This window comes from Montipora foliosa, chromosome 8, assembly GCF_036669935.1.
Source record: "Montipora foliosa isolate CH-2021 chromosome 8, ASM3666993v2, whole genome shotgun sequence".
Taxonomy (NCBI): Eukaryota; Metazoa; Cnidaria; class Anthozoa; order Scleractinia; family Acroporidae; genus Montipora; species Montipora foliosa.
In genome coordinates, this window is record NC_090876.1 from 25,239,452 (window position 1) to 25,251,951 (window position 12,500).

A 12,500-nucleotide genomic window follows, 5' to 3' on the forward strand; every position below is an offset into this window, starting at 1 on the left:
TTAGAACTGCGTCTGTTAGTTTTTAATGATTGTATCCGATAATTAAATGTGGCAAATTATAACATCGTGATCAGAAAACAAAATTCAGTCTTTCTGGAAAACTAGAATGAGACAGAAACCTGTGTGAGCCATTTAAAGTGATTTTTAATAAAAAAATAAGCGCTCTTCACATTAATTCTCTGTCCAGACCATTCCACCCTCCATGCCGTTCCTCAATTTTTTTTTCGGGATCATTTGCGGTCCAAAATGGGGATCATTTGCGGTCCGGGATCATTTGCGGTCCAATATGGGATCATTTGCGGTACAGTTTGGGGATCATTTGCGGTTCTGGGATCAGTTGCGGTCCTGGGATCATTTGCGGACCCGTACAGTTACGGTTTCACCGAAAGGTGAAATGGGGTGATCATTAGAACTCAATGGCTTGAACAGCAGCGACAAATCTTCGTGTTTCCAAGTTTAGTTGGAGATTTTTGCGCCACTTTCGCAAATTACAAGCTATTTTACACTCGGCAGTTTGCGCATGAGCAGTTTGATAAATCAATTAGCCAATGAACACAGTTCTGAAAATTGATTATTCCAGAGCTTCCGTGTATTGGCGCTGACCAAAAGACACGTGGGCTCTTGGGACGAGATTGCTGCAGAAATCGTGTTAAGGAGTCGAAAGGGTTTCAACACTAAGAAGACTCTCTGTTTAGATCGAATAACACTACAAAACTGTATCACGCAACAGCAATGTTATGGTAGCATATAAAACACCGATTATTTCCAAACAAGATGTGATCATTATTGCGATGTCATAAGTTACCTTGGCAACGGGAAAGCCCAGCAAAAACACCCTATATTTTGGACTTAGTTGCTTATATCTCAAAAACAAACTCGGTGAACCCCCTTTTTTATTGCTGAAAAGTGATCAGAAGGCCACGATGAAACTTTCGGCAAAGTTTGAAAAGAGTCTGTTTGGAGGATTCAGAGCTACCTTAAAAAAATCACAAAACTAAGGTTGCTCTGAATCCTTTGGACAGAATTTTTTAAAACTTTGCAGAAAGTTTCATCACGCCCTTCTGATTACTTTTCAGAAATAAAAAATGGGGTCACTAAGTTCGTTTTTGAGATATAAGCAACTAAAGACAAAATAAATGGTGTTTTTAAAGGGCTTGCCCGTTGCCATGGTGACATATTACGTCACAATAATTATTGTATCTTGTTCAGAAATAAGTCGTGTTTCATTTGGTACCACAACATTGCCAATACATGATACAACGCTGTGGTTCCGATCCTTGTAATAAGAGCGTCACTTGGAAGCGTTGAAACTGCAGCGGGTTCGAGCCTGCTTAATTCTTTTGGAGTATGTGTGCGCCGTTGATTGGAGACAGTTTCAAACCCAGGCCAAGACTCCAAGACGCCATGTTGATTTTCGTATTGACCTTAACCTTGTCGAAAAGTTAAAAGTGAAGAACAGCTCACACCGACAGTCGACAGATTACCAACACTCCTTACCGACAACTTACCGACAGAAATCCGACAAAACAGTGCACAAATGTTTTGCTACTAACTACTAAAACGACACGCAACTCTCGGCTTAAATACTTTCCATAATCCACTGTTTTGCCTCAAACTCAGAATGAACTCATCAAAAAACGTGTTGAATCGTCCTGTAATTCATTGCGTTGCCTAAACCGTTTTGACCAGAAACTTGGGCTGCGGCGACGCAAATTTCCCTTTCGTAAACGGTCGTTGCCATTTGAAACGGTCGACTACACACTTCACTTCAAAGAAAATTAAAAGAAACAAACTAAGAAAAAATATTAACAAAAACAAAAGAAAATGAGGGGACAGAGAGGGAGGTTCCCGGTCCAGCCCTTGGGATATGTCATGTCCACGAAAGTTATTTTTAGACGAGCGGAAGTCTTTGTTATAGCGGAAGTCTGTCTTCCGAGACGTCCGCATGCAGGCCAACCTCGGTCTGATGTTTGAAAGAAAAGCAAAGATTTCATGTAATGGCGGACGAAGTGGGCTTAACGTCTGCATGCGGACGTCTCAGAAGACAGACTTCCGTCTAAAAATACCCGTTTAAAAATAACTCTCGTGGACATGACATATCCCGGCCAACACCCTGTGCCTCCCTCTCTGTCCCCTCATTTTCTCTTGACAAAAATTAAGACAAAAAAGGAAGAAAAAAAACACTTATAAAAGAAAAACTGGAGGAGAAAAAGAGTCCGAAAATTCTCGGGTTCTTAGCCCTCACCCTAAACAGAACCCCAACCCGAACCCTAACTCATATGACCAGCGAGACACAACTCCCAGTAACTGCAACCTTTCGAGTTCTTAGACCTAATGAGTGTAATTCACAGCTAAAAAATGGCATCGACCGTTTCAAATGGCAACGACCGTTTACGAAAGGGAAATAAGCTGCGGCGACTTAAGGACGGTGCCTACTAATTCAAAGATATTTTTGCCCCGGTTTATGATTATGCAGGAACTGTAGACCTTAACAAAAGTTATTGAAATCCAAAAAGGAAATTGGGGGTAGCCACGCATCTTTCAAAGATAAATGATGAATAATATTTGTAAAAAGCTTTGAAATACAAAGCAATGTATGGCGTTCTTTCTCAAATTGAAGCTTAATTATCTCTCAAGAATGCATGGTTACCCCCAATTTTCTTTTTGGATACCAAGTGTACATACTAAGATCTACTTTCTCCGGATAGTTTTAAACCGCGCAAAAATATCACTGTGTTAGTAAGCATCACCGATAAGAAACCCGAGTATCTCGAGATGCGCAGAACGTATGCGCAATACGGTCCTTAAAAACTTGACAAGTTTTCTGCAGGGCCTCTGGTGAATTTTAGAGAGGCTCTTCTCGAAGGCTGACTTTGTCCATACAATCAAAGCTACTAGTATGTCTGCAAATCCGGCTTGACATTTCGTACGGTTTCTCTGCGGTTTAAACCATCAAGGAACAAAGAATTTTGAGAATCAACAGTACAAATAAACTTTATTTAAACTAGAATATTTGAGTTAAAGATGCCAATAAAAGATGCTACCCAAGGTAGCTTCTGCAGGTACCGGAGCAGGAATTCCTTAAAAATAAAAGACAGAAAACACAACAACTACAAATAAAGACTAACCCCAAGGGACCAAAAACACAATGCTTTGCGGTAACTGCAGAAAGAGCCCTATCCAACTATTATTTTGTAAACCATTGTGCAGCGCTTCCGTAAACAATGCCGAATTTTTCTGTCAAGCTCGGCTGATTCCCTGATTGTGGCAGCACTAAGTTCTATTCGGCTTTTTTTTGGATTCACGACTTGTTGCTTCCGAAATATTCCAAAGGACTTACCACAATCACAAACATTTTCGAGTCGGAGGACGTGGAACTAAGCATTTTTTGTCTAGAATGTTCGGGACTGTAAATAACAATATTGCCAAATTCCGTAGGAAGTACAACTATAAGAGGTTTTCACGTGACGCCATCGCCGCCATGTTGGTGGAAAACAAGAGATCTCTCATTTTTGTTAGTCCACCGAAGTCATACATTTCTCTGTTGTTATTGGTGTCTCAAGAGGTTAGTTGAAAACGTCCTATAATGTCTTCTTTCTCATTCTTCGGATGCATTCTCTCTGCTCTTCCCGAAGCACCAGCAGCTGTAAACAGAGCCTAAACATCATTCCTGTTCAAATTATTCTCGCCCGTCATAATATGATCAGAAAAATAAAGTGAAGTCTTATTTGCATTTCTGTAACCACTCGGAGCGAGGCTCCAAGAGATCTATTGTTTTTCGGCCAATCACAGTAAAGTCCAGATTCTGGACTACGTGCACCCGTTCGCGCCGTTCATATGGGGTAGATACTTAGCACTTCACATTACACTCTAATCAGTTAAGTCTGTTCAAATATAAGTACTACACGGCCAACGTTTGCAAAAAACGTAATCCTTCCTTGTACTTGTACATGTTCATTGCCGTGACTTTAACATCGTCAGTTCCCACAGCCTGTTCCCGTCTGACCTTGTAGCTCAGTCGGTAGAGCAGCGGTGATCTAACCCGAAGGTCGTGGGTTCAAATCCCACCCTGGTCAGAGTTTTTCTCTGTCCTTGTGTGGGCCCATTTCCATCAGTAGGGTTAACGTTCACATGGTTCATATGGGATAGAAATCTAGCACTTCACGTTACACTACACTCTCTTCAGTTAATTATGTTTAAAATATAAGCGCTACACGTCCAACGTTTGAAAAAAAGCGTAATCCCTCCTTGTACAAAAAAGTACGCTTGATTTTGATTGCAGGTTACCGGGCATATAGCCACAGCGAATAAACAAACCAAAGTAATACAATATGCGGACGACACCACTCTAATCCTTGCTAACGACCTGTCCATTACGAAAATCTCACTTCATTAACACCTTCGAGAGGGGTTCTGGTTCGCGCCTATTCGCAAAATAGAGCGAATAAGGTGTTATGTATGGATCGGCCGTTTTTTCGGCGTTCTGCGGACCCTGTCAGCATCACCTGGGTTACCAATAAGCTTAAAATCCTAGATATGTATTACAAGGGCTTGTGGGAAATAATTTATTTGAACTGTACTGTAAAGAAGAGCAGACCTGTAGGCCCAAAAAAATTCTTTTAATTTGTACTTCTGTACAAGTTCTCTTTAAATACACATAAACATGTAATTTAAGCAACTATTTGAGTTTGTTAATCATGGTATGTACAAAAAGAGAGTCACTATTGCAAAAAAGAGTGTTGAAATTGATTTCTTTGTCATATAATCTGTAATAACTTCTTAGGGCGGATTTACACATTACGTTTTTTGTCGCATGCGACAAGCTTACGGCAGGCCCACGACATCACTTGCGATTGTCGTGTACGTCAGAAAAAAATGTCATAGCATTTTAAAACAAGTTTTACAACTCTGCGACAAAGATAGGTTACGTTGCAGGCCTATGGTAAGCTTGTAGCATGCGACAAATATCGTACCGTGTAAATAGGTCCTTACTAACCGAGCGCCAGGGCCGTACAGGGGATTACTGGCCCGAGGTCGTGGCAGTACGGACTGAGCGCAGAGAAGTCCGTACGAAAACGACCGAGAGAATTGGTGGCCATATAATAATTTTATTACACATAACATGAGACTTTTATTCCATAAAGCTCATTTGAAGAAATCTATACGCTTTATGAACAAGTACAGTACATGAAGACGCATTGGACACAGAAAGAACCGAAGAAAATCATGCCACCAAAAAACAAAATCTTACTTGAACAGAGTCTACATGTACTGTACTTGTTCATATAGGGTACTCTGTTTGTTACAGTACTGTACGTGCAAAATGTTCTTCACTTTATATCTGCTTCAGCAAAACATTGTGCAAAAAATAACAGAATCTAAATGATAATGTACATACTCTTGTATTTTTGTTCAGCATTTTAAAATACATGTAACTACTATTGTTTATTCGAAAAATACCAACGTTTGTCAGTTCACGCTAATGATCGACCATTTCGATTAAACGATTGTATGAAGGTTCAATTGATTGTGCGTCTCTATGCAAATTGCACTATTGTATGTCTCTAATACGCCATTGATTGTCATACTATGCAATTGATTTTCTAGCGGCGTTAATGATTAACCATTGTGCGAGATTGAAAGTATATTTGTTACCTGTGATTGTCCAAAGGTGCAATTGTTTATCCGTTGATGCTATTAAATGTTAATACATATGCAAATAGCGTTATTGAAAGTTCGTTCGCGTTAATGAAGTTCATGGAAGTGCTAACGAACGTATATTTGTCGTATAGTTTCAACTGTTGACGTAAATGAATGTATATTTTGCGTAAATGAACAGCAAAAGGTGTATTTTATTCTATTTTCTGCGATTTGGGCCTGAAAACATATGACATATTGTAGACCATGATGATTGGCACGGTGAATGTGATACGAATTTTGAATGTTTTTGAACACGCGTTAACTTTAAGGATATCCAACAATTTAGCATTAGGTAACACTAGTTACATGTACATTTGTTACAATATAGGCTATTGAAATAACACAATCTCTTCAATTGTGGAAATTAGAACTGATGAAATTATGGCCGGCAAGTAAAAATGCTGCTTACCAGGTGACAATGAGCCCTACTAGCACAAGATAATAGATTTTTTGTTTAAATTATCATAAAAAATGAACAAATTATTACTTGCGACTTAAACTACATGGAGGCTGACATCCGATAACCTCGCGGGTCTATTAGCCTTGTAACAGTCAAGCGCAAATAAAGCGTCGTTGCTGTTGTTGTTGTTGTTAGTTTCAAAATCCTAACAGACTACATCAGGGAAACTACAAATTGTTGGGTACCAGATACAATAAAGTACAAATTATTCTTTGCGTATAAAAATATACCAATAACTTATTCAATTAACGATACCTAAAATTAAACCAAGTTAACATTTTCTTTTCTGTCTTAATCTACTGACCAACCAACTGACTTTGTACCATGATGCAATGGTTTCTTGATTTGGAAACGTCTTTGACATCTGACAGGGGATCGCATTCATCATAGTTAATGCATGGAGATGGTTATGAAACTCGACAAGTTCTTTTGTTTCATGTTTTTGTCCGTATTTTTGGCCTTGACCCTGCACAAAACACACCTTTTTTGAAGAAGATAACCAATCAAATCCTTCGATTAAAGTATGCGCAACTAATTTGCGAACCCGTGCGAAGCGAAAACAAAAGATTGTGCAGGGTCACGGTCAATTCAACATCGATTGCGACATTTTTCTCGCTTTTGAAAGGTTTTAAGGTTTCATAACCAGTCCCTCGATTGCATTCATCTGGCACTTACTCACAAACAATGACTTCATCACCACAACGAAGAATAAGAGGTTGACTTCCTGAGTCATTCACCTGATGCTGTAAATGAATTCCAAATGGCATCTGAGGAAAAGAGAGAAAGAACGACGTTAATGCAACCACTGAGCTTCAAGGATCAACCTGTAACATGCTTGAAATAAGAGTTCGACATTTACTGAATGAAGTCATTGTTTGCCGCTTTTTCCGCCTGCCTGAACTACCGTAAAGTTCCGATAGTAACGACCCCCCCCGAAAGTAGCAACCCCCCGAAATTAACGTCAATTTTTTGTGGCTGCTAGTAAATCCCGAAAGTAGCGACCCCCCCGAAAGTAGCGACCCCTCCCGAAAGTAGTGATCACCGCCCCTCCCCCCCCCCCCCACTCCCAAAAGTAGCGAGACCAAGTTTTTTTAAATTGTATTCCGTATACCTTTAATTTGTCAATCAACAGTCAAAATTATAATGTACAATACCGTAATACGTTCACAATAAGGCACTTTAATTTGCAACAAGGGAAACAGTTCACTGATGTAGTGATGTAAGCACGTAAACCGGTATAATTTCGTATTAACAACAGGAACGTTTCTTCAAATTTATATTAAAAACTCTGTGTAGTTTTCGTCGATTATCATTAACATGAACGTCTTTGTTCCAATTAAATGACACTGAGATACAAAATTAAACGTAGCGGTGCATCATGCATTACAATCGAAGCAGTTTAGCTTTCCTCATCTGAGTCACTGAAGAACTCGATCTCCTCTATATCAGCTGATAGGATTTAGAAGTCTAAGAAAAGAACTGAGAGACAAACTAATACAACTCGTCCCGACCACTGACAATACAATCTAGGAAGATATCCGGAACCCACCCATGTCGCAGTTAAAACATGAAACTGGATAGACGAATTTTGTCTCCTTTGTTTCTTGGTGTTGATATTGATTTACGGTATTTTATTACAGTATTGCTGTCGGTACATGTACGTATTTATCATTGTTACCTTCTTTTTATGAAACACAATCTATACATGTGGAATGCAAACAAAATGTTGTTCTTTTTTCATTTTATGTTCGTTTAAATTTCGGGAAAAAAACTCACGCCAGCGCTATTTGTAAACGATTTCTGTTCCCCGAAAGTAACGACCCCCCGAAAGTAACGACCCCCCTAAAGTTACGACCCCCAAAGGCTGCTAATTCCGAAAGTAACGAGGGTCGCTACTATCGGAACTCTACGGTAAAGAATTGCTGAGTTTGAAGTAGAACGCAAGTACAACAGAACTACAGGCTAATTAATAGCTTCGCTAATGATGCAGTGATTGCAATTTCCCTCTTCTTTTGGGGAATGCAGGTGTGCAAAAGGTGTTAATGAGAAGGGACATCTACAGCGGGTTTCTAATGAGGAAAACAATCAACTCTGAACCCAAGCAATATTTTAAGAAGTGTTTGCTGTGCATCGAAATCAAGAACAATGTTGATGCCACTCAACTTTTGCAGGTTTGCAGAATTATGTTATTTTTCATGTAAACACCCTTAGGCTACATTCAAAAGGAACCGGACGAATTTTCTATCGGTTGAAAAATTTGACCAGACATTTTGATCGCACGGAACCGTGCAATATTTTCGCTCTGTTCACACTGACAAACCGAGTTAAAGTTTAACCTTTGTCAGTGGTTTTACCATCTGTTCATGCGCAGAGCACTAATTTGCGAAATCCAAAAATGGCTTCTTCCACCTACGTTACTACGCATCCATGCAACCACGCCTTTGCCATGCAAAAATTTAGATAGTCAAGGGGCGTTTACCATGTTCTAGGTTCCCAGACAGTCGAGAAACGAAAACAACTGCGCAGTTGTTTTCGTTTTCCCGACTATGTGAGAGCCGGGAACAGGCTACGTTTACCATTTGCACAGAAAAACTGGTAAAGAAAAGGAAAAGGAAAGGAAAGGAACTTTGTTTAAGTGTCTAATTCTTCTAGCGCTGGAGAACTAATTGGGGACACTGTAAACTTAAATCAATCAAATCAAATGTTAGGGTTTGAAGAGAGAGGAAAACCCGGAGTACCCGGAGTCTCTCGCGGTTGGAAGAAAATAATAACAAATCAAAATGGCAGCTGCATCTGCGTGCCGAAAGGCGGGAAATGGGGCCGAAGTGAACCGGGTCGAGTGGGAGTTACCAAATGCCACAGGAATTTTCCGGTCATTCCGAGGAATACGTCTGAGGATTTCCATCTTTTTCGGAAACTTTCCGGGACAATGGGCTGTACCATTTGAGTATCCAACCGGAATTTTCGGTTTTTTTTACAAATGGTTAACGCTCCAGGTAATCATGTTGGGACTGTAATCATTACTCATATTATCTGTCAATACAATATCTGGAGTTACAAAATGCAAAAACATAATAAATTATTATAAGATTGCTGATACTCACTCTACACCCTCTTAGCTTGCCAAGTGTTTTAAGTGGTTCAGCAGTCCTTGATCCTGTTTCCTGATTAACGCACACCATTTGACAGCGGTTACATTTACCTTGATTCTGGAAGAACAATGTGTGTGCCCAAGCAAAAGATTACATCAGAAATTCAATAACAAGTTCATTATAAATAGCAACCGGTATCATTTGAGACTTAATGAGGCATATCACCTTAGCTTTGCGTTTGTATGATATGATGCTTTTTTTTGTTTGGGACAAGTGATGAGGTATTAGTCTACAGGTAGCTCTACCTATCCCTTTCCCAACGAACAATGGTCAGGAGTTGAGTACTGATACACAAAGGCCACTGAGGTGTTTACTTCGAAAAGGCATAGCAGCAATGAATTACCAACATTACTTCTCATCAAAAAATATTTTTACACCAAGCTGGAAGACAATGCAATGTATTCAGGACAGGTTTTTCAGCGTTTTTCGTTGGACACATTGTCCGCAAATCAGGTGATGCATTGGTTTTTGCAAACAGACACTCTATGCGAAGGGGCCAAAGAGAACAAAATTAATGATGATAGTGCGACCAGCAGATGGACACCAATATTCTTTCTCACAAGATTCAGATTCTTTTGTCTTGAGAGAGTGGAACAAATTGGTGCAGGGTCCACTATTATGTATACCAACCAAAAACGTATAAGAAGTAGATTAAACTTAAACTCACCTTGAAAACTAAATTACCAATTTTTATTTTTCTCCACTCATCTTCAATAAACGGTTTTTCACCATTAACAGTCAAGTTGGCTCTGAATCGACTTATCATTGCATCCACATCCTTCTGCTTTGTTTCTGTATCCTGCAATATAATTGTGCAAGGGCAAATATGTAAGTTTGCTTTGTTGCATTTGTTAAAAGTGCCTTAAAACAAAGTTTTTTCTGTGCCACTTTGGATTCAACCATTATGATGTTTGCAAACGAATTGTATGTTTACAACTTGATGAATTTGGACCACCCCATTTGCAGTTGAAAATATTTGTATAGGTAATCACACAAAGGCAACTTTGAGTTCTATTTGAAAATAATTTGCACAAGTGGGTTTTTCTAAAGTACCAAATTTGAGCTTTTTGAAGAAAACACAACTGCAAATTATTTCCAAATTGAACGAGAGTAGCCGTATGATTACTTTTTGATAATATACATGACAAAATTACAGAGTAAGTTCTAGTTCAGAAGTGACGCATGACACAAGTTAAAGTTCAAGTTTCATACCACCAAAACAAAAGATTTGATTGGCTCTTACCAAACCCAACTGCTTATTAGCCACCCAAAACCGAGAATTCTGTGAGTAAATTGCACTGGAATTAATTATTTTTCCACTGAATTAACTCTTTTTTGCACTGTGTTTACAGCAAAACTGCACTTCTCTCAGGCAAGTAATTTTGTTATGTATATTATTATGCAATAAATGGGATTATTGGTGGTCTGATGTTCAGATTTAATACACTATCAATATGTTCTTATTAAATATCAATGTGACACTTTGTCTTCCTTTTAGTTTACGATTTAGCTTGCTCTAGTTCTTTAATCAATTTGGTTCCTAAAAGAACCAGGCATGATAGAATTACAGACAAGTGAGTAAACAGTCAAAGAACCAAGACAAAAGGCCAATACCAGCAAATTCACCTTTGTCTCCAAAGCTTGTGTTACATTTATTAAAAGTTCATTAATGCTTGACTTGGTAATCAGCAGAAACTGTGATTCATTTGCCAAAGAAAGCTGGATACCACTGTTATCACCTTCATTTTCTTAAAAAAATAGATTGAAAAGAAAATTTAAAAAAAGAAACATATCAATGCATCTTTTAATGTGTCAAAACAGATGTGCACGATTGTGTCCTACATGTACATGTAAATTGAACTAGACCAAAAATGATTAAAAGCCTTAGGAAATATGGAATACCTTAAACGCCACACAGTGAAATAATTCATAAGATCAAAATGCACTCAAAGACCGAAGAAAGTGAGCTTGGATTTTCTAAGGTTTCCTTAAATGATTGTATCATTGCATCCATTCAGTTAACACGTTTTTTTAAATTTAAACTACTTGACTGGATAAAACAACCTACAGTTTATACCTCCTAATTTACTTGTGCGACCATCTTGCTGGCAGTGTTCAATAAGCCAACATTTCCTTTTTAGGAAATCTGACACCCAGTGGGAAGCTTCTTCTCCACAGTCCACAGCACATACTCTGCAATTCCACAACAAACCAATGTCACTCTTTATGACAAGAGGTACATTCTGAAAGAAGTTTTAGCACTGGCTGTACAAGAATCAGCAAGAATTATTCAGCTTGTAACAATATCAGACAGTTCATTTAAATAACCCTCCAGAAAAACTCAACCAATGCAATTAGGAAGAAAATTAAAAGTTTTCAAGGAAATATAATAAGGGACCAACTACATGTAAAAACTTGGATAAGACATTGAATTCATTTCAAAGTCACAGGTACTCATAACACACACAAAAAAAGGTAAAGTCTGCTTACGAGCCAAGTGGCCCACTAGACCGGGGCTTATCCCGGTTCCTGTAGCATGGAGCGACTAGGAGTATTTCTACTCTCCGCTGGATGGGATGCCAGTCCATCGCAGGGTTACCCCCGGCATTAAATTCACCAGTACCCATTTTATGCTCCTGGGTGGAGAGAGGCACCGTGAACGTAAAGTGTCTTGCCCAAGAACACAACACAATGTCCCGGCCAGGGCCCGAACCCAGACCACTCAATCCGGAGTCAAGCGCACTAACCATGAGGCCACCGTGCCTCCCATTCATAACACAAACAGTGTACATTTTTTCACAAGTACACAGAAGTAAGTTTATCATGTTAGTCACTAGTCATAATAAGTACGAATAATATCATTCATTTTCAAAACAAAGTTGATGCTGGTGTAAAGGTCGTACTTATCTCCACACACTTTAGTGTGACACAGACTGGTATCATTTTTCATGCTCATATTCACCGAGGATGACGAACATAAAGGTACCACCAGCGATGACATTCCTGACAATAATCAACAAAAATATAGTTGTTGGATTACCTGGGACAGATATCGCTTTGTATCTTAGGAAAACACCTTTTAAACATGGGTGTTTGAGAATACTAAACTACTGTAAAAAAAACCTTATTTATTTTCATTAAAAAAACAGGCCCTCTGTAACAGCTGCTGTAGTGCTAGCGCGGCTGAC

At 39.0% G+C, this 12,500-nt stretch overlaps 1 protein-coding gene across 1 annotated transcript in view; it reads right to left on the reverse strand.

Moving 5' to 3' along the window:
• Positions 1-4,608: 4,608 nt before the first annotated feature.
• The window catches only part of LOC138013171 (molybdenum cofactor sulfurase-like), a 17,122-nt gene continuing 9,230 nt past the window's right edge, over positions 4,609-12,500 (reverse strand). The window contains exons 6-11 of the mRNA XM_068860181.1: positions 12,216-12,315; positions 11,390-11,505; positions 10,939-11,060; positions 9,980-10,111; positions 9,265-9,369; positions 4,609-6,927 (exon numbers count right to left, since the gene is read on the reverse strand). Of these exons, the coding sequence (XP_068716282.1) occupies positions 6,832-6,927; positions 9,265-9,369; positions 9,980-10,111; positions 10,939-11,060; positions 11,390-11,505; positions 12,216-12,315 (671 nt within the window). The 3' untranslated portion in view covers positions 4,609-6,831. The remainder of the gene's footprint in view (positions 6,928-9,264; positions 9,370-9,979; positions 10,112-10,938; positions 11,061-11,389; positions 11,506-12,215; positions 12,316-12,500) is intronic.